Source organism: Bos mutus, chromosome 18 (genome assembly GCF_027580195.1).
Source record: "Bos mutus isolate GX-2022 chromosome 18, NWIPB_WYAK_1.1, whole genome shotgun sequence".
Classification (NCBI taxonomy): Eukaryota; Metazoa; Chordata; class Mammalia; order Artiodactyla; family Bovidae; genus Bos; species Bos mutus.
Window position 1 is genome coordinate 43,070,516 of NC_091634.1, and position 21,676 is coordinate 43,092,191.

Genomic DNA, 21,676 nt, shown 5'->3' on the forward strand with positions numbered 1-21,676 from the left:
CTCGGATCCCTAGCCGGTCCCCGCTCGCCGCCCGCCCTGGGCTCGGCGGCGCCACCGCCGCCGCCGCCTCCCCGCGGAGTGACGCGCCCTGCAGCCAACCGGGGCAGCCGAGGGGGAGGTCCGGGAGGGGTCCTGGGCGGAGCTGGGCCGCCCCCTTATCCCACGGGCTCCGGGCCGCTTCTCCCGAAAACTTCAGCCTTAATTGTCCTGGGAATGTCCGAGGTAGAGAAAGGGAGCGAGGGAGCAAGCGAGAAGCTGGAGGATCGGGGCCCTCTGAGGAGGAACGGGGTGGCGGGAGAGCTGCCCCTCCCCCCCAAAGCCCCAAACCCATCACGTTCCCAAACCTTTCCTTGGTCCTCTTCTCCGCGCCCCCGCGAGCCCGGGATCCAGGGGATGGAGAACTCGGGGCGAAGGAGCGCCGAGCCAGGCGGCGAGCGGGAGGGAGGCCGGGCCGCGGGCGGGAGGCGGACCGGCGTGGGGCTGGCTCTTCCCCACTCGCTTATTTTTTTTTTATGGGGGTGGGGGTGGGCTGCTTTCTGGTAGCTCTTAAAGAAACGAAGAAACACTCACGAAACGGGACTTCCTCCCCCCAAATCCCGCCACGGGACTCCCTCCCCCCGCGGGCCGGCGCGCCTAGCGCCGGAGTTGGGAAGTTCGCTGCGCGCCCGCAGCTCGGGTCCCCAGCCCCTGCCGCCCGGCCCCACCCCCCACCCGGGGAGGCTTAATTCCGGGGAGGGCATGCTAATTTGGGTCGGCCCAGCCCGGGATGGGGGGGCCGAGGGAGGGAGGGGGGCGCAGGCCGGGGCGCCGGGTGCTCAGAGGCGAGGAGGCAGGCCCCCGGCGGCCCGGCCGCGGAGTCCCGGGCGGTCGCGAAGAGGGTTAACCCAGTGTCGGGCGGCGCGGCTCGCAGAGCCAGCCCCGCGGCCGGCTTATTGGGCCAGCGCGCGGAGAGACAGGGGTCTGCAGCAAATCACGAACTAATTGATTAAGGCGAGCGGGTTTGAATAGCGCTGGCCCGGTGCCAATCGCCTTTCAAAGAGCCCCTCTATGATTAATCGCAATGCATTATTGATAATCATAATTATAGCAGGACACATGCGCGCTGCGCCCGGGGCCGGGGAGCCGGGGAGGGGGCGGGCGGGCCGGCGGGCGGGGGGAGCCGCCGCCGCCGCTCGATTTCCGTAATTTTGAGAAGATTTTTTTTTAGTAATTTTTTATTCTGCCCCAGCTGATGTTTGAGCCAGCATGTCGCGGAGGAAGCAAGCGAAGCCTCAACATTTCCAATCCGACCCCGAAGTGGCCTCGCTCCCCCGGCGAGATGGTGAGTGCTCCGGCCCGCGCCGCGGACACACACGCGCACACACGTACTAGCACTCACACTCACGCACACTCGCACCCACGCACACGCGGCTGGCCCCCGCGCCCACCGCCCAGCCGCCGCGACCCGAATCACCATTGCGACTCCGCGATTTTTTTTTTTTTAATTTCAATTTGCCTTTGCTGGGCTTCCCCACCCCCAACCCCCCTGCCCCGAGGAAAGCAAACACTTCTCCAGGCAGGATCTTTCCGGAGTTGTTGGGTCCTCCTGCGGGGAGGAGAGAGGGCTCGCCGGCCTTGCTCCTGCGTCCCGGCTGTCTCCGGGAGCGGATCCCGGGACCCTCCGAACTGCGGCCGGGGCCCGGGTGCCCTGCGGGGCGCGGGTGCGGACAGAGGCCGTCGGCGCCTGCCTGCGCGGTGATCCACGCGCTCCCCGGCCCGCGCCCGAGGCCCGGCCTGGCCTCCGCCGCCCTGGTCCTGCTGCCTGCGGGAAGGAAGTTTACTTTGTGCTCCGGGCTGAACTTAGAACGTGGAGGGGAGCTCCCTGCGCCGCACTTACCCTCTTCCCCAGCGCTCCCACTCCTGCTGGGCCCGCGCCGCGGAATGGGGTGCCTTTGGGAGTTTGGAGTTCCAAGAAGATGGGAACCTGTATTGGGGCGACCGTGCTTGACACGCGGGGGTAGAGGCCGTGTTGGAGAGTGCTCTTTGCTGTCGGGTGCTCCCCAGACAGAGTGCAGGCGGATGGGGGCAAGTGTCGGGGTCCGGCTATCCCACTTGATCCCCGCATCTCTTCTCCCAACACATGCACACTCGGCGCCCCCAAGAAATCTTTAGACTCGGTCGGCTCCCGCTAAGGATCGTGGTACCTCGCACTTCCAGGAGCCGTAAGGGTCGTTCTCCAGAGCTGGAGGTGGGATGGGCTATCTAGCCACGAGGGAGTCCCCCTAAAACAGAGGCACTCGCTTCCTCCGATGGAGGCGACAACTGCCGGGTCCCAAAGGGAGCGAACAAGTCCAGAACAAAGTTTGTGTGACGGAGCTAAGGCCGAGAGTGGCAGAGATCCGGGCAGGGAATTGGGGGTAAGGAGGGCAGACACCTTGAGTCCCTTTTTATCGCTAAAAAAAATATTACAATTTAGGGGCCTCCGAACTCCCAGGCCCAAGGCCGGAGGCGATGAAGCGGCTCCCGAGCTCGGTTCCCCGGGACAGTGCTCGCCTCTCGGCTGCGGAGGTTCGAGGGGTAACCCCCGAGCGGTATCCGCGACTCGGGATGTCTCTCGGGGTGCTCCAGTCCCCGGCGTCATTTTGGGGTGTAGAGGAGGGAGCTGGACCCCGATAGGGCTCGGAAGCCTGCCCTTTGGTCGGCACCTCCGTCCTCCCAACTCTGCGGCCGCCCGGCCCTCACGGTCCTCGGGTCCTTCCTTAGAGGCCTGCTTCTCTGCAGAGCTGGGGCGCAGGGACCCACGCAGAACCCAGGCGGAGAAGCCGAGGGACTCCCACCCACTTCACCCCGACTGTCGGGAAAGAGGACTCCTGTTGAAGGGGGTGATCCCTGTAAGAAAGGGAGGAGAACAGACACAGATAAAGATATTTGTGTACAATATTTGGCCCCCTCCACCCCAGTACTTTCTCAAGCTTAAAGCCTTATCCAGAGCCTCTGATTTTTCAGTCCCCTGAGAACCCGTGATCCCCGCTTTCCACCCCAGGCGAAACTGGGTACTCAAGGTACAGCGAGGTGAAATTATCCAAGGCCGCTGCCACAGTATTTTTCCGGGTTTTCCCAGCTGGTTTCTTCTGCATCTCGCCCCCACACCATCTTTGCTAAAGTTTCTGGTGAGATCTTCCTCACTGTAATACTGTTAAAGTCAACAGTTTTTAAAGGACCAAACCTAACCGGAGGAGAGGAAAGATTTATTTTTAAGTCTTTTTTTTTAAATTAATGTGTACTGATGTTATATTTTTTCAAAAAAGAGGAAAAAAAATAAAGACTTGGGATTCTCAGAGAATTGATGCTTGCTAGATCTTTACCTTTTTCCTGTCGCCTTCTGAATCCGGAATTTTTAATAGTTAAGGCTTCTCATAAAGCGATAGCATAAAAGGAGTTCACTACCTCTGACCATTATTATTTATTAGGACTGTTTTTTTGGTTTATTTGGGCTTTGAGGTAAGTTAGTTAAGTTGCATCAAGTTTCCTTTCTTTCTTTTTTCTCTTTCTTTTACTTTATTCCTTCCTTCTTTTCCTTTTTCTTTCTTTTTTATCCCCAAAAGCTGGTTCATTGTCCTAAGAAGCAGTAAACAGTTAGGGGCACCATAGGAAACACTCCCCTCTCGGCCTCCTTTCTCACCTCTCCCCACCCCCCTCCATTTCTCCAGTTGTAATGGTTTTAGGTTATGACTGTTTTTACATGGTTGAACAATAAGTTTGGGAGAAACTGCCTAGAGGGTAGATTTTGTAATAGGGTTACAGGATTTAGTATGTTGTAATAATATTAGTACACAACTAATCCTCCTCCATGTCTGATTTTACAGGAGGGCCTTACACACTCCAATTCCTTTTATTTGGGAGTAGTTGTGAGATAGAGAACCGAGCAATCATGTCTCCAAGTTACTTTTAAAAAGTCACCACTTTTCATGCACTGTATCCAGCCACCCATTCTCCTGTCCGCACAGAACACACACTTCAAGGAGTCATTGGAGCTCTGTTTTTCAGTTTGCGGGTTTGTTTGTTTGTTTAATCTACATGAAAGTTGTTAAATTTTTAGAAGATTAACCTTCCTTAAACACTGTGGTTCCTTTTTTTTTTCTTTCTTGAGATGGGCTTAAAACATGGCAAAGGAAATGTTGAACCTATCAAATTAAACCTAGTTGGTGGTGCCCTCAGCAGATGCTGGCACCTCCGATTTCATGACTTCGGTCCAGAGTGAGACCTAGAAAAGTTTGTAGGCCCCCCGTTACAGTTGCCCTGAAGGAGCAACTCCCAAGGCTGGGAGCAGTCAGGCTTACTGTGCGGCTTGTCACGCCTGTGTGTGTTTGAGCGTGTGCGTGCGTACAAAGAAAATCCGAGGTGGGTTCAGCAATCTCCAGGATAACTTCATCAGAACAAGTTCAAGAAAACAAGATCATTTGGTCAGTCTTATGATGTTCATATTTTAATTCTATTTTTGGTGCTGCTATATACTCTCCTAAAATAAACTGGGAGATTTTTACTGTTTCTTATGAAACCAAGAGTATGGCACTTATTACTTGTCTCTTAAATGATATTCAACAAGTCTCGAATTACTTGTAGAAAGATGACTGCCACTGGGAAAATTATTTAGCAAGGTAAATAATTTTGAGGAAAGAGAACATTAGAATGGGATGATTTTGTATGTGGATTCTTTACTAGCGATTCGGATTTCAGGTGTGTGTGTATGTGTGTGTGTTGGCTTTTTCTTCCTTGGGTAGAGTTTTTTAAGATTCCTGGAACGACATGTTTGGCCCACTCATACTCCATTCATTTATTAAGAAAGTACTTCTGCGGCCAGCTTTTTCAAGGAAAAGATCATATTGGAAGAAAGATAAAAACACTGCAGATAAAGCACACTGCCTCTCATATAAAGTATCACAAAAAATTCCTCTTATTCATATTAATAATGAAATTCTATTATTTACCAAAGTAATTTACTCATTGTGAGCAGCTTAATGGCAACACATTGATTTCTGGGCCCAAAAGGTTAGAGAGAACTATAATTAATTGCTTTTTTTGAAAAACCGACACCTGCATGATAAGGCAGTTGCAAAAACCTCCTGTTTAATCAGGCCTATTTTAAGTTTGTGGCATCATGGAAGATTTTGGATGAGAAAATGCAAACTGTTTTGGGGGATTTGCTGGAGGCCTTACATACTCCCTAAAATGTTACAAGCAAACACAAACAAGCAGAAAGTGGAAGGACCTGAGAGAGTGTGCATGAAAGTGAATTTGTGATGCCGAATGTTTTGTGGCTTATTTTACATCCAGGTTCACCTATGGTTTATAAGCACAAGTGTCAATTTATAGGTTATTCTTTGGGGCCTTTATTTCATTTCTTTCTGCTTTGGCAGGTAGAAAGTTGTCTTGACCCACAGTCCTTTAGAAAGCAAAAATCTGAATTTTTGAGGCAGAGCTCTCATGGAAAAGTGGGGGGTGGGAATTAGGTAGACCAACAGTTCAGTTTTTTGAAATTGAGAAAAGCCAAGCTCAGTGGAGTAGCCAGAACTAATTCCCTCTGCAGACTTAATTCGGTTTTTCTAAGGTACCTCCTGATACCGCTCACCCAGTCTTCCCAAATATTCTTAGATTACCAAAAGGGCAGTCGTGGAGCATTTGAAGGGAGGAGGTGGTAAATTATCCCAAGAACCAGCACCCCTCCCCCTCCAAAAGAAAAAAGTCGCTGTGCCAGGCTTTGGAAAACGTAGATGTGTCGAGCTGTTTTAACCTTTGCTAGCCTCCTCCCATGCAGAGGTGACAAGGTCCAGATCATAATATGTCCTTCAGTATCTTCCCAGTGACCCCCAAATTGAGTCTTGCTAGTCACTTAGCAGGAAGTTCGGAGTTTATTTTAGTTTCACCTTATCAGCTTGGCTTCTTTTCCTAACCTTATTCCCCTGTCACCCTGAGATGCCAGACCCCCAAAGGGGAAGATTGACAGGTAGTTCCCATAGCTCAGTTTTACCCTCAAACAACAGGGATTTAGTTTCTTGTGCCTTTGCCAATGTTTATGTAGTCAAAGTTTAGATCTCGCCTTAAGCAGTCTCTTTTACGCGTCACTGGAAGAGGAGAGCCACAAAGAAGTTTTTGAACAAACCCTTGCAACTGGAACCCCATCTAGTGTTCAGTTTGATTCATCCAAGGGGAAGATATTTTCCCCCTTTCCTTTATTGTGTACATTAGGTGGGCTGGTATCACGATTTTCGAAGGACTGTCTTGTCCGTGTTGTTATTTTGTCAGAGATTTCCCCTTGTATTCTTCCACTCGAGAACACGCTAATCCCAGTCAGAACACTGAGGGGACTTGAAGGGAGCCAGTAAAATGTGTCATCTGGCTACAGATCTCACAGAAGAAACTTAAGACATTACAGAAAACATGCAGAGCATATGTGGCGGTGTTTAAATTGCGGTGGAATCTCAAGCTGAACATTCAGATGCAGGTTTTTCCCAGGTCTGTGCAAGAAAAAGAGAAAAATCAATCAATCAGAAATGTTTGTGATAGCCTTTCGAAACTGGTCTACCAAAAGGAACAGCCAGTTAAAACTATGGGCTCCAAAATCATAATCTTGCGGGGTTTTCTTAAAAACATTAATGTGATCTGAAGGTACTGGGAAGTCAAGCGAAGGGTCTTTCTGAGAAGCTCCAAAAAAAGAAAACTCAGTGTGGTGCAGTAGGGCTGTTGTTTTGTTTTGTTTTCCTGGCTGGCTAAACCTTTCAGCATGGGGCATAGTTTTATTTTTGTTTTCTCAGCAGACAGATATACTGGAACACTTCAATTTTCTGCCTCCTATTCTGCAGTGTTTAGTTCAGATGATGAAAAGCTGACATATTTGAATTGGGCATCAAGAACCTAAATAGTACAATGAGAACTAAAACATCTGGGATTTTCATATAAATTGGATAAAGCCAGAAGATCACCTCTTCCTCTGGCCCAGAGCGGGTAAAAGAAACCCAGAAAAGTCCAAAAATCTTTTTGTGTGTACATACTTAGAAAACCACCTCTTCTTAAATTTTCCTGTACGACCATGATGACAAAATTAATTTGTATGCATAATCCATAAAGAGGAACTAGAATATTGTTTTCACTATAGTACAGGGAACAAGGCAACTGTATTTACTATAATGGGGTCACCAGTTGCAATCTTGTGTAACAGATTATTGAGAGAGATACAAGATAGCCAGCCGGTCAAAAAAATGAATTAGAATATGTTAGTTTGTGATGTGTGTGTGTGTGCATCTTATTACAACTTAAAATATTCCCTTTGGTAGTTAAAGATTCAAACTAGACCTCATGTTTTGTCCTTTTCTTTTTTTTATATAAAGCTGTTTCATTGGAATTCTGTTCAGAAGGCAGATGGATTTAAAGTTAAGAACTATTATAATGTAGCGACACCTGCTTTTGAAATAAATCAAAATAGGTATCAGAATTTTTTTTTCTTTGGTGTTCATAAACATCAGGAAATTAAATTAGTTGACTCTACAGTGAGATCAAATGTCAGCTTATTAAAATGTTGCGAAAATCTAAGCTAAAATATGGGCAGCTTTTTTAACACAGTCTCTTTCTTAGAAGCAAGCAGGCACTTATTTTTAAGTGTCTATATTTTCCTTCCAGTTAGCACAACCCTAAATATAAAAATGTTCAGGTCGAAAAACTTGAAAATTCTCAAGTGAGTCTTGAAGCAGCACAAATGCAGAATTGGAGCACAGGAAAGTAATAATCAGCTAAATCCAGTAAAGTAACCTTTTTAAAATTTTCTCTATATTATGAGAATATCAGATGTTTGCAAGTTATAAAGAATTAAAAATGCCCTTTAATCGTGAGCACAGATGTGCTAAATATTTGAAGCAACTACATTGTAATGTGTACAATTGATGAAGTCAGTTTTCTGATTTCCCTTGCTAGTTATTTAGTTCTGAATCTGTCATTATTTGTCTAAGCCCAGCTGACCAAGCAAAACTGTGTTTTAAAGTGGCTTTATGTTTTGATAAATGTGAGCTGGTTGAAAAGTATTTTCCACTGAATGCAGAGCTTAATAGAACATGCTGACATAATAGTTTTAATGCATTTTGTTGAAAATGTGTGAACAAACAGAATAGCTTTTGTTCCTTCATAATTGGCTGTAAAAGTAGATGGAAACATAACCATTACATATGGAAATGTGCAAAGAGAAAGAAATAACATTTCGGTTGAATATATTAGGAATTGCATTTCCTAGTTTAAAATAAGCATCTGAAATGGATGCATCATTTAAAATTGGTTGTCAAAATAAGAAGCTTTAAACAGAATTTTTGTCACATTATTTTCGTCCCCAGTTAAGCAACATAACTTTAGCGAATTTCGTTTAATATTTTGTTTACATTATTTTTAAGTAAGGCGAGAGACAGAGCTTAAAACAGCACCTTGAATGTGCAGAGGAATCCTGTGCCAATTAGGATGATTAAACATTAAATTAAAACTGAATCATCATTGGTATTTTCTGCTCCAACCAAGATTTGTTTGGTATTGTTAATGCATTTCACACTATACCCTTACAGAGATTAAAAGATGGGTATTAAGGAAGCTAGCTTGTTAAGTATAACTTAGCTACTCAAATAACCCTCCCAGTGAATAAAATGTGCATACATTTGGCATACTTTACCAGGGTTTCTAATCATCTGTGGCATCACTCAAGGCAAACAGAGTTAAGGAATTTTCAGAAGTTAGTATTTGTGTATTAATTATATTTTCTGGAATGTAAAACTACTCAAGCTTTTTTTTTTTTTTTTTTTTTTATGTTTACTGCAAAGAGGCAAATGGCTGACTCTTTTGACTCAACTCTAAGTTTACCGAAAAAAATAATTTTGATTTTGCATTTATTCATATTTGCTATTAGTTTTTGTTTTTTTTTTTTTTTCTTTCCCTGCAAGTTTTCTGGGAGATTCAATTTGGAAGTCATGGAAACTAACTATTATCTGATTCAGTTCTGCAGAAAAGCATGCAGGGAGGTAATCCTTGAATTAAACAGTTTTTTTTTTTTTTCACAGCCTACGGAGATGACCACACACCATTTGTACAACAGAAGTTGGTGTTCCCCATGCTGGGCAAACAATGGGACGCCATCCTGTCTTTGAATAGGATGTTAGCTTGGAGTTGGAGATTTTTATGTTTAATTTACAAATGGATCTTAGTGAGAAGAAATCTGAGCAACCAGTGGAAACAAACATGAAATAAAGGGATTTTATAATGAAAGGTTCGGGACAATCTGTTAAACAATTGATAACAGTTAAGAGCAAACTGTTTTTAAAGGCATTTCAGACAAGGAGAATTGCAAAGCATTTCCAAACTAGAAAACAAGAATTATTTCTTCACTTCCCCTTAACTGCACATCTTTCTTTAAGTTGATATTTAATCAGAAATGTAAATCTTGTGCCAGTTTTTATAGATAGAAAGAGCACTTTTGATGAACTATTTACAGGCATAATGTTGCCATTTGGAGCATAGTGGCATATATTCCTTGATTAGTGGGATGGTAGCCAGTTGCATTCTTTAATTTTAAAAATAAACATGCCGCAGCCTGATACATAGGTGCCAGGCAGACCTTGTAACGGATTTTGATCATTGTGTTTCTTGTGTGTGTGTGTGTGTGTGTGTGTCACTGCTTTCTCTTGTATTCAGCTGAATCTTGAGTGTCCAGAGGATTTGTTACTGATGTGGCTAAAGTGTGTTTGTCACGGATCAGACGTAGCTCAGGTTCCAGGTAGGGGCTGGAGGTGATTTTCAAGTTGTCAGTCTTCACCTTGGTGATAGGCATTTTTTTTTTCCCCTTGTCAACCACTGATTGGAACCTGAATGACTACAAATTAGTTTAGTGACAGAACAAACTGTCACAGATATCTTTGAATCAGTTGAAAATGAATAAGGTTGACAGAAACTCAAGAGCCTAATAAGTCCTCAGGATGGTGGCTGGACCCTCTGTGGATGGATGAGTAGACAATAAGGTGTATAAAATATTGGAAATCAATATTTTGCTATGGAATTTCATTATGCACCCATGTCTGCAGTTCATAGTATTTTATATTTTGATGGATTACCTGAAGGCCATGGCTCTCGGAGATACCAGATTGATAGGGAGTCCTCCAACAGCCTAAACATTTAATCAAGAACATTCTTAAGGAATATTGATTGGTTTTCTGGGGCCATAGTTTTTTGAGTTTCGCAGGGAGGAAAGAGTTGATCCACCCCCATTCTCTCCTTTTTTGAAGTCCTGGATGACTCTGGGTGTCCTGGCTTCGTTGCTAATCCTGCTCCTTTTCATGTTTGCAGGAGACACAGAGAAGGGTCAACCCAACCGCACCACTAAGAGCAAGGATGCCCACGTCTGTGGCCGGTGCTGCGCCGAGTTCTTTGAATTGTCAGATCTTCTGCTCCACAAGAAGAATTGTACTAAAAACCAATTAGTTCTAATCGTAAATGAAAGTCCAGCCTCCCCACCTGAAACCTTCTCAAGCCCCAGCCCCCCTCCCGATCATCCCCAGGAACAAATGAATCACACGGCTAACAAAACAGAGCAAGGAGAGTGCAGCGACCTGGCCGAAGCCCAGGCACCTGACAGGGAAGAGTCCATGGAGGTGGAGGCCCCGGCAGCTCCTAAAGGCGCCAGTGGGCCTCCGAGTAGTGCTGGCGACAGCAGCGTCCCCCCTAGCTGCAGCAGCAGCAGCTCCGGCGCAGGTACCTCAGCGATCACAACCTCTCTACCTCAACTCGGGGACCTGACGACACTGGGCAACTTCTCCGTGATCAACAGCAACGTCATCATCGAGAACCTCCAGAGCACCAAGGTGGCAGTGGCCCAGTTCTCCCAGGAAGCGAGGTGCAATGGGGCCTCCGGGGGCAAGCTGGCCGTCCCGGCCCTGATGGAGCAGCTCTTAGCTCTGCAGCAGCAACAGATCCACCAGCTGCAACTGATCGAACAGATTCGTCACCAAATATTGCTGTTGGCTTCTCAGAATGCAGACCTGCCAACCTCTTCCAGTCCTTCTCCAGGTACTTTACGAACATCTGCCAACCCCTTGTCCACCCTCAGCTCCCATTTATCTCAGCAGCTGGCGGCGGCAGCTGGGTTAGCACAGAGCCTTGCGAGCCAATCTGCCAGCATCAGCGGTGTGAAACAGCTCCCCCCCATCCAGCTACCTCAGAGCAGTTCCGGCAACACCATCGCCCCCCCACACAGCGGCTCTTCCCCCAACGTTCACATATTGGCGGCAGCAGTTCCCACCCCATCCTCGGAAAAAGTGGCTTCGAGCGCGGGCACCTCCCACACCAGCAACCCCGCGGCCTCTGCCTCATCCTCACCAGCTTTTGCAATAAGCAGTCTGTTGAGTCCTGCATCTAATCCACTTCTACCTCAGCCGGCCCCCGCTAACTCGGTTTTCCCCAGCCCTTTGCCCAACATTGGAACGACAGCAGAGGATTTAAACCCCTTGTCCGCCTTGGCCCAGCAAAGAAAAAGCAAGCCACCAAATGTCACCGCCTTCGAAGCCAAGAGCGCTTCGGATGAGGCGTTCTTCAAACACAAGTGCAGGTTCTGTGCAAAAGTCTTCGGAAGCGACAGTGCCTTGCAGATCCACCTTCGTTCCCACACCGGAGAGAGGCCATTCAAGTGCAACATCTGCGGGAACAGGTTCTCCACCAAGGGGAACCTCAAAGTCCACTTTCAGCGCCACAAAGAGAAGTACCCTCATATCCAGATGAACCCCTACCCCGTGCCTGAGCATTTGGACAACATACCCACCAGTACCGGCATCCCCTACGGCATGTCCATCCCTCCAGAAAAGCCGGTCACCAGTTGGCTAGACACCAAACCCGTCCTGCCCACCCTGACCACTTCTGTCGGCCTGCCGTTGCCCCCCACCCTCCCGAACCTCACCCCCTTCATCAAGACCGAAGAGCCAGCCCCCATCCCCATCAGCCATTCTGCCGCCAGCCCCCCGGGCTCCGTCTCAAGCGACTCTGGGGCCCCCGAGCCGGCCGCGAGAAACCCGGGTGGGCTCCCGGAGGAAGCGGAAGGCCCCACTGCGCCCCCTCCCGGCGGCAAAAGCGAAGAGAGCGGTGTGGTCCCCAGCTCGGCCTCAGCCCCGAACGCCTGCGTGCTGAGCTCCCTGGCATCTGACGGCGGTCCTGGCAGTGCCTCGACTTTCACCAACCCTCTGTTGCCGCTCATGTCCGAGCAGTTCAAGGCGAAGTTTCCCTTTGGGGGACTCTTGGACTCAGCCCAGGCCTCAGAGACATCCAAGCTTCAGCAACTGGTCGAAAACATTGACAAGAAGGCCACTGACCCCAATGAGTGCATCATCTGCCACCGGGTCCTCAGCTGTCAGAGCGCCCTGAAGATGCACTACCGCACCCACACCGGGGAGAGGCCCTTCAAGTGTAAGATCTGTGGCCGGGCTTTCACCACGAAAGGGAACCTGAAGACCCACTACAGCGTCCATCGAGCTATGCCCCCGCTCAGAGTCCAGCATTCCTGCCCCATCTGCCAGAAGAAGTTCACCAACGCCGTGGTCCTACAGCAGCACATCCGAATGCACATGGGGGGCCAGATCCCCAACACCCCGGTCCCTGACAGCTACCCCGAGTCCATGGAGTCCGACACAGGCTCCTTTGATGAGAAAAATTTTGATGACCTAGACACCTTCTCCGATGAAAACATGGAAGACTGTCCCGAGGGCAGCATCCCAGACACGCCCAAGTCCGCAGACGCTTCCCAAGACAGCCTGTCTTCCTCGCCTTTGCCTCTAGAGATGTCGAGCATCGCTGCTTTGGAAAATCAGATGAAGATGATCAATGCCGGCCTGGCAGAGCAGCTGCAGGCCAGCCTGAAGTCGGTGGAAAACGGGTCAGTCGAGGGGGACGTCCTGACCAACGATTCATCCTCGGTGGGTGGCGACATGGAGAGCCAAAGTGCAGGCAGCCCAGCCATCTCAGAGTCTACCTCCTCCATGCAGGCTCTGTCCCCATCCAACAGCACCCAGGAATTCCACAAGTCACCCAGCCGAGGAGAAGCTGCAGAGAGCAGGGGCAAGCGAGTTTGCCAATGGTTTGTCTCCCGCCCCAGTGAATGGTGGGGCTCTGGATTTGACATCTAGTCACACAGAGAAAATCATCAAAGAAGATTCTTTGGGAATCCTCTTCCCTTTCAGAGACCGGGGTAAATTTAAAAACACTGCTTGTGACATTTGTGGCAAAACCTTTGCTTGTCAGAGTGCCTTGGACATTCACTACAGAAGTCATACCAAAGAGAGACCATTTATTTGCACAGTCTGCAATCGTGGCTTTTCCACCAAGGGTAATTTGAAGCAACACATGTTGACACATCAGATGCGGGATCTACCATCACAGCTCTTTGAGCCCAGTTCCAGCCTTGGCCCCAATCAGAACTCGGCGGTGATTCCCGCCAACTCGTTGGCATCTCTCATCAAGACAGAGGTCAACGGCTTCGTGCATGTGACTCCTCAGGACAGTAAGGACACCCCCACCAGTCACGTCCCTTCTGGGCCTCTGTCATCCTCCGCCACGTCCCCAGTTCTCCTCCCAGCTCTGCCCAGGAGAACCCCCAAACAGCACTACTGCAACACGTGTGGTAAGACCTTCTCCTCGTCGAGTGCCCTGCAGATTCACGAGAGAACTCACACTGGAGAGAAACCCTTTGCTTGCACTATTTGTGGAAGAGCTTTCACAACAAAAGGCAATCTTAAGGTACTTCACTCCATCCGCACCTCACCCACACCACCCCAGCAGCCTTCTTTCTTTTGAGGCCATTGAGGGTTCGTAAGGCACGCTCCCAGAGTCTTTGGTCCAGACAGTTAGGGGGCGAGTTCTCGCAAGAGAACCTGCTGCTGCGTGGCTTATCTGGAGACGTGTGGGTGCCTATGCAGGTCAGGATCACGGCAGGGACCAGGGCAGGCTGCAGCCTGCTGAACGTCAGAGCGCCTTGAATAATTTGGTACCTAAGCAAAACAGCGGCCTGGCCCTGTTGTCTTGCTAAGTGCGCCTAATGAATTGCTCTACCTACCAGGTCAGACAGCCCCGCGTTGCCATGGGGTATTGATTAAAGGCCTCCATGTCGCCTGTGTGCTGCCCATACCACTTAATAATTACAGTTCTCCTCTGTGTGGGCATCTATTTTTTTCAAACTCTGCAGTCCAGCGTGGTTTGTCTTTCTAAAAACAGTAACGTCACCACTCTGCTAATGGGTATTATGATAATTGATCATACAACAATTCCTACTGATACGTGTTGGAAAGAAAGCAAATATGCTTAAGTTCTAGAGCAACAGTTGAGCGCTCTTACTGTGTACATTTTTCTGTTGACAGAGTATTTCTCTAGAGATTGCTGCCAGTAATGCGAGATGAATAATTACTTTCTGGCTTTTTCGCTCCACGCACAGGCCCTCCATTGGGCAATCAGTGAGGGGCACTCTCTTTCCATCTGAAAAGGACATTTATAGGGTAAAGGGTGTCAGATACAATACTTGCCATGGCAATGAGAGTGGACGTAACAATTCTCACCCTGGAAGGAGCTATCTGCAACTGACTGGCTTGCTCAAGGCCATTATAAGCTAAATACAGGTAATAAAAAAGGAGTAAGTAAGGCATCCTTGCCCAGGCAGAGGAGAGGCGGACCAGGGTTGCAGAGAGTGGACACCTTATTACTAGCAGACTGGAGTGGACGGTTCTTATTACCCTTCCCACTGTCCGGTATGTAATAAGAATAGACACTGTGGCCACTGGCCCTGTCGAGTGTTGGGATGTGAGCTGAGACAGATTCAACTATTAAGCTTCTCCCTCTCTCTCCCCTTTTTTTCCTTCTCCCTCCTCCCTTCTCTCCCGCCTCCCAGGTACACATGGGCACTCACATGTGGAATAGCACCCCCGCCCGCCGGGGTCGCCGGCTCTCTGTGGATGGCCCTATGACATTTCTAGGAGGCAATCCCGTCAAGTTCCCAGAAATGTTCCAGAAGGATTTGGCGGCCAGGTCAGGAAGCGGGGATCCTTCTAGTTTCTGGAATCAGTACGCAGCCGCGCTTTCCAACGGGCTGGCGATGAAGGCCAATGAGATCTCCGTCATTCAAAATGGGGGCATCCCTCCAATTCCTGGAAGCCTGGGCAGTGGAAGCAGCTCACCTATTAGTGGGCTGACAGGAAACCTGGAGAAGCTCCAGAACTCAGAGCCCAGCGCGCCCCTGGCTGGCCTGGAGAAGATGGCAAGCAGCGAGAACGGAACCAACTTCCGTTTCACCCGCTTCGTGGAAGACAGCAAAGAGATCGTCACAAGTTAAAGGCCCTCTGGCTGGAGAGAGAGCATCCCCCATTCAGAATGAGACCCACGGTTGCCTCCTCCTCCTTGCCCTGCGCCCCCGCCCCCACAACCTTCTGGTTCCCCCACAGCTGCACCCCCCCCCCCTACAGATCTCTGAACTACAACGTTCTGAAGACATTCTTTTGTACCTTGTTCAACTTCTAGAGTTCTAAGAAAGCTTATTTATTAGTGATATAACCTGGCTTTGCAAACAGAATGCAAGCGTTAACTTTGGTCTTCTGTATTTTTGGACTAAATACTAATTGACTAGAGTCCTGTAAACTTGCTGTAACATTTATGGCAATTGCAAGTTGCCCTGCTAGGCGGTCCTAATCTGGCATTAACTTATTTTCTATATCCAGTTTAATATGAATCTGGTGTTGATGCAATGCCTCAGTGATGCATTAGATCTCTAATAAAATCTGTATATAAATGTATACTTTGATCCTGCTGGAAAATTTTATCAGCAAACACATTGTCTGATCTTTTGAAACAAATTTAAGGAGAGGACTGAAAGTACAGACTGAACTGTGTGGTTCTTTGAAAGGTTTGGGTTTTTTTGGTTTTTTTTTAATTCTAAAATTCAACCTGCTTTTTTTTTTTTTTTTTTTTTTGTAGATTTAACCCTTTCCGTTTTGAACTGCTATTTGTATTGTGCTTTTTACTTGAGTCGTCCTCAATGTTAATAAGTTTCTGTACAGTGATAAGCACGCAGAATTCTTTAGAGAAAAATACAAGTGTTGTTTTGGTAGTTGAAACTAAGACGTAACATTTTGCCTTGTAGGTATATTCACAATAGAAAATGTGTGCTGGAATTTCACAATGCTGCTAAGAATAGCATCTTGAACAACCTTCAGTGGAGAAAATGTAGATGCTCTTGTATATACAAAAAGAAATATCACTTTCATTAAAATGTACATATGTTCCTTACAAGAGCAAATGCTTCTTCTTGATCAAGAGAGCAGGTATAGTGTTTGTTTATTTTGTATTAGGTATGGAAGGAAAAAAAAATGGACTGTTACATGCACTTTCTTGGAAAGTTGAAAGGAAGGGGGGTCCAATTTCTTTAACATTTAATACTTACTAACAACAGAGATACTGTAATTTTACTCAAGTAATCAAATACATTTTTTTTTTTGCAACAGATAAAACAAAATACTGTGTCTGTGTTTTTAGAGTGCATTTCTATTTAGCCAGGCCCCGAAATGTATTTTAGCATTTCCCCAGGCACCAGTAAATTGTGTATGTATCTCTCTCTCTCTCTCTCTAAATAAGGAATTGTAAAAGGCATAACAGAAACAGGTTTGCATGAGCATGTGTTTTTTCTCTTCCTTTTTTTTTTTATTTTTGTTTAATTTGGAGAATCTAGATATTCTCCCAATATCAATTACTTGTTTGGCTACTCTTCTTACAACCTCTCTAACCCCAAGAAAAAAGAAAAAAATGGTGTGAAATAAAAAGTTGGTATAGGAGGTTCCGTCGGCTCAGGTAAGTTTCCTTAAGCAGGACATTCGTGCCCTTGGAGACTTTGGCTTTATTTCTCCTGTTCCGGTGGTTTCACTTCCCTTAATTCAGTCATTTTCCAGGCGGCTGTGAGCAGCATTGCTGGAGAATTCCCGGGGCAGCTGGGGTTATATAATCTGAAACTGGGCCTCAACCCAGCGAGGTCAACTTGGTCTTTATTTAATTAGTCTTTTAGGCATTTAAATACACACGCATATTTGAAAGAAAAAGTCCATGACAAAGGATATGTCGAGTCGACTTGAATATTGCATCACCAGAATTCAGTCTGATTTCTTCCTCTCTCCTTTTGTTATAGGGTCTCCCCTAGAACATGTTTTCCTCCAGAGCACTATTTTGGGGTCAGCAAATGGACTGGGTGGTAGTTGGTGGCTAGAGGGGTCGGCGAATTTTTTCTTGCAGGGCGGCGGTAAACCGCCGGCAGACAGTGGCCCTGCGCCCAGGTAAGGGAGAAGCGTCCGGGCCACCTTCCAGAAGAAGTTTCCATCGGGGCGCAGGCCACTCCATGGCCACTTGGAGCGAGCCTCCGCAGGCTAAATGGTCTGGGGCCCAGGAGGGGCGTGCCAAAAGGTGGGCGCCATATGGGGACCAGCGCCCCCAAACCTTGAGAGGGCAGGCACTGGGCTGTGCGCTGCGGCGCGCTGCGGAGAATCACCTAGACGTTTCAGCGCGCTAACGAGCATCTTCGCTTGCGCCTCTAGGGTCCCAGTCACGTCTCCCCGAGAGAGACCCCTCTGCTCAAAAGTGGGGACCAGGCGAATAGGTGGGATTCTGGCTGCTCTTGTCATACGCGGGCCGGAGGGGGACGTTTTCGCTGCGAAAGGAGGCATTCAACCTCTTCCCAGGGCTGGGCGTGACGACGACTGGGTACCCAGGCCTGAGTGGTCTTTGGATCCGGGTGCTTCTCTGGGGACCAAGCCTGAGACCTGCAGGGGCATCCGAGTGCCGCCGGCCTCCGTGAGGGACCTGCTCGTACACGCCCCTCGGCGCTCCCCCTCCCTCCCGCGCCCTCGAGCCCCACGCCCACCTCTCCAAAGGGGTCCTGTCGGCAGAGCCCCAACGCGGGTTTCCGAGCACACGCTCAGCTGCAGGACCGCTCCCCCCGACCCCGTCAGTCCCGCGGCCGCAGCGCGGTCCCCACCGCTGGGCTCCCACCGCGGCCGGCGCGGGGGTCACGGCCCTGCGCCTCCCCAGCTGCGCGTCCATTTCCGCCAGGCTGGCGGGGTGGGCAGGGGCGGTTTTTTTCTTTTCTCTCTCACCACCGACCTCCTCCCTTCTAGCTTTTTCTGATGAGTTAAGGGGAGCAAAAGCAGCGTTTCGTTTGGACAGACTTTCCAAGGCGACCGTAGCCCTTAGGAGAAAGTCGGAGCCTCGGGGTCTCAGTCGGTGACTCTGTCTCCTCCCTTCCCTCTTCGCTTTGGTCCCTGCCTGTCCATCCATCGATCGACTCTCTCTCTAATCTATTGATCATTACCTGCCTATTCCCGCTTACATTCGTTTCCAAAACAAGAAGTCGCCCTCAGCCTGCTTCCTCTCTGAGTGAGAAAAACACCCAGCCTTTCGGCTCAGCCCGGCGGAAGAGAAATGGATTCATATTTATAAAGCTACAAAGTTTATTTTAAGGCCGAAGTGAACGCGCCGCCCCACCCCCTCCCGCCAAGCCTCGCCTCACTTTTTCGCCTTTCTTTGCCCCCTTCTCTAATTGGAGGTGCGTCGAGATAGTTTTGGAATCACCGAACACCGAAGTTCCTGGGCTTGTTGCTGCCCGGAATGGTAACAGCCAAATTTCACATTTTTGAACTAAAAATATTCATATTGGTGACATTTGCCTCAGTTCCTTTAAAAAAAAAAAATGTGACTTGTAGAAAAACAAAACAAAAGAGTGCAGCGAATAACCAACTTTCTTGTACCCATCACTCAAAATTTACAAACGTTAGAAACTTGAGTTGCCCCCCCTTTCGGAATAAGGATGCTTTTTCTTTTTCTTTGGGTCTCTGTCTGTGTCGCTGTCATTCTTCCACCTTCTTGTGGCCCTTTATCTCCCCGTCTTTCCTTCCCTGTATTCCTGTGTGTTTGTTTGTTTGTTTGTTTTTCTCCCTCCATCTGCGTTGCTCTCCAACCGCACCCCTACCCCGACTCCTGTCCCCATCCCCGCATACACACACAGGGTCTCCCCTCTTTCTGGAAAATAGGCTTGGAAGAGCAGTTTGGTGATTGACAGAAAACTAGGGTGGAAAAAGGGAGACCAGTGACAAGACCCAAGCTACCCAAGGCCCCTCAGGCCAGTGGCTGTGGAGGGGGGAGGGGTGCATAGAGTAAGGAAGGGGGCAGGTTTCTCCAGATCATTTAGGGAAACCGATTGGCTCAAGAGTCACTTTGAGCTTTAAGTCTTTGCCTCTCAATTCTCCTGGGCCGGGTTTATTCAATTGATGTGTAAGGGGCTGGGGGACAGTTTTTTGTTTTCTTTTGTTTTTTAAATTAGAAAAAAGTGTCATACAGAAAATCCTGACTGATTTGCAGTTGACATAAAATTTCTAGCAGTAGATTATTTGCTTATTGTTTTTGGCGTGTTGCGAATGTCAAGAAGGAGAGAACTTAAGGGGAAAAAAAAGCTCCCACTCTGTTAAAACTTAGCAGTCCTGTTAGAAAAATAAAGCACTGGAGTCTTTTACTAGGAGCTACACACCCCTACCCCAAATGAAACAAATGTCAGAGGGGGTAACAAAATGGGAAAAAATGTAAAGTGAATTTCAAAGGGCTCCACAGTCAAGCGCAATCTGAGATTCACAGAAAGTGGAGACGGATAAGACAGGAATTAGGTCATCTCGTCCAGACCCCAGGAAATATGTTTAGATCAAAGCCTGCTCTGTTAGAATAAACAAAACAGGGCCCAATGGGCCCTACCAATATTTTCATCTCCGTGCTAAGAGCTGCTAATCTAACTGGCTCTATTTGATGAAAGGGGGGGAAAATTAACAACTGTAAAAATGGCTAAGTAAAAAATGTCCTCTCAACTATACTAGGAAGATAAAGATTTAGATTGAAGCTAAAAAGTAACAAGATCCAGGCCCAGATCAACACAAACTTCCTGGAATTTTAGCACTAAGTAAATTATCTAATCCCAGCCCATTGTTCCCTCTTTGCTGCCCCCAACCCCCATGCAATTGAACATACCAGATGATTTACATAAAAAAAATTGTTAAATTTTAACTGCAGTCTAAGAACATTGCAGGAGGCAGACTTTTGGGTTCACTTACTCTACATTCCTTAAGGACCTCCCCAACCAGCCCCACTGTCCCTGCCTCCCCAGGCAGTTGGGGCCCCATGCTGGCCTGGCCTTTATTGTTAGGGATGGTTCTTTAAGCCCTGTCTTCAAATTTGGCCTCTTTCTACTAAGGACAGATAGATGGAGGCTGGGAACATGTGTCTTGTAAGCCTGCGTTTGGGTTGATTGGGTAGCCACAGATATTTTAGCAGCTAAACCCAAGTACTGTGTAAGGTTTTCTTTCACCGTTCAGTTGATGACCTTAAGCCAGTTGCCACCTAACATTTGGACAGATAGAAACATCCCAAAAAAGGGACAGGAAATCCCAGAGAAGGAAAATTCACCCAGGCTAAATCCAGGATTGTAGTTCCTTGCTGAGTTTGGTTTCCTCTTAACTTTTTAAACATATGATTTGGCTTCTCTTGTGTTTCTACATCCATCTGAGCTCAGGTTTAACAAAGACTCAGAGACTGCTTGTCAGCTTGGCTCTGATCCGCCCTAAAGCCAGGAGGACTGGGGTGGGGAATGTGATGGGGCCTTTATAAACACCTTGAACAGACTCTGGCTACTCAACTCTGCAAGGGCAGTTCTAGGGTCAACTTTTTACTTATGTTCTATGGAGGAGTTTGAAGACATGTGACATGGTGTTGGAGGCTGCGCAAATCTGTCCTTCCTTTTTATTTTTTAAATTTATTTATCATGTATTTGGCTGCACTGGGTCCTAGTTGCAGCTTGTGGTATGTAGTTCCCTTGCCAGGGATCGAACCTGGGCCCCCTGCATTGGGAGTGCAGACACTTAGCCCCTGGGCCACTAGGGAAGTCCCTTGATCCCTCCTTATTAGACCCAAGATGGGACCCAGTCCAGCTGAATCCTGACACAGCACAGTCTAGGTGGACATGATGCAGAGAGACCGGGGATTACACCATCTTGTAATCAAAGCCACGTTCAGTAAGAGGCCCGGACAGTCACATGGATGTAAACATGGATAAAGATGCAAACGTGGCAGGCAGGCTCTTCTCCTGATGGAAAGGATGTGAAAGGGAATACTAACCAGCTTGCAGAGCTAGCTTTGGTGTTTAGACTTTGGGGTGTTTCCACCTATCTCATCTCACACCAGTCCAGTGAGACAGACAGGGCCACTGTCCTGTATAACAAAACTGAGACCCAGAGATCAGAGAATGAACAGCTGGACCCCAGAATACCGGGAGCTATGACCACTTAATAGCCAACCCTGGGCCATAATTTGTCTGCTCCATGGACTGGTTTCCCCATCTGTACCCTGAAAGGTTCCATATCCATCAAAATTTCCCAGCAGCTTCCATCAGTCTTACCATGTCCACAATTTCACATGATCATAGTCACTTACACTGTGACCTATTTGATCATTTCACTTAAGTTGGTCCCTTTTTAAAACATAAGTCTACTTCTTTTAAAAGGAATAGAAAACACTGGATACCGTTTTCTCCAATAGTCTTTCTAGTCCTGGGCAGGAAAAATACTAACAGTTCACA

General features: G+C 47.9%; 1 protein-coding gene across 1 annotated transcript; it reads left to right on the top strand.

Annotated features, from left to right (window-relative positions):
• The first annotated feature begins 1,168 nt into the window (after positions 1 to 1,168).
• On the top strand, positions 1,169 to 16,656 carry SALL1 (spalt like transcription factor 1). The gene is given in 4 exon segments (XM_070388436.1): positions 1,169 to 1,321; positions 10,345 to 13,072; positions 13,074 to 13,776; positions 14,918 to 16,656. Coding segments are annotated over 4 exon segments (3,948 nt in total). The 5' UTR covers positions 1,169 to 1,245; the 3' UTR covers positions 15,359 to 16,656.
• The last annotated feature ends 5,020 nt before the right edge of the window (positions 16,657 to 21,676 follow it).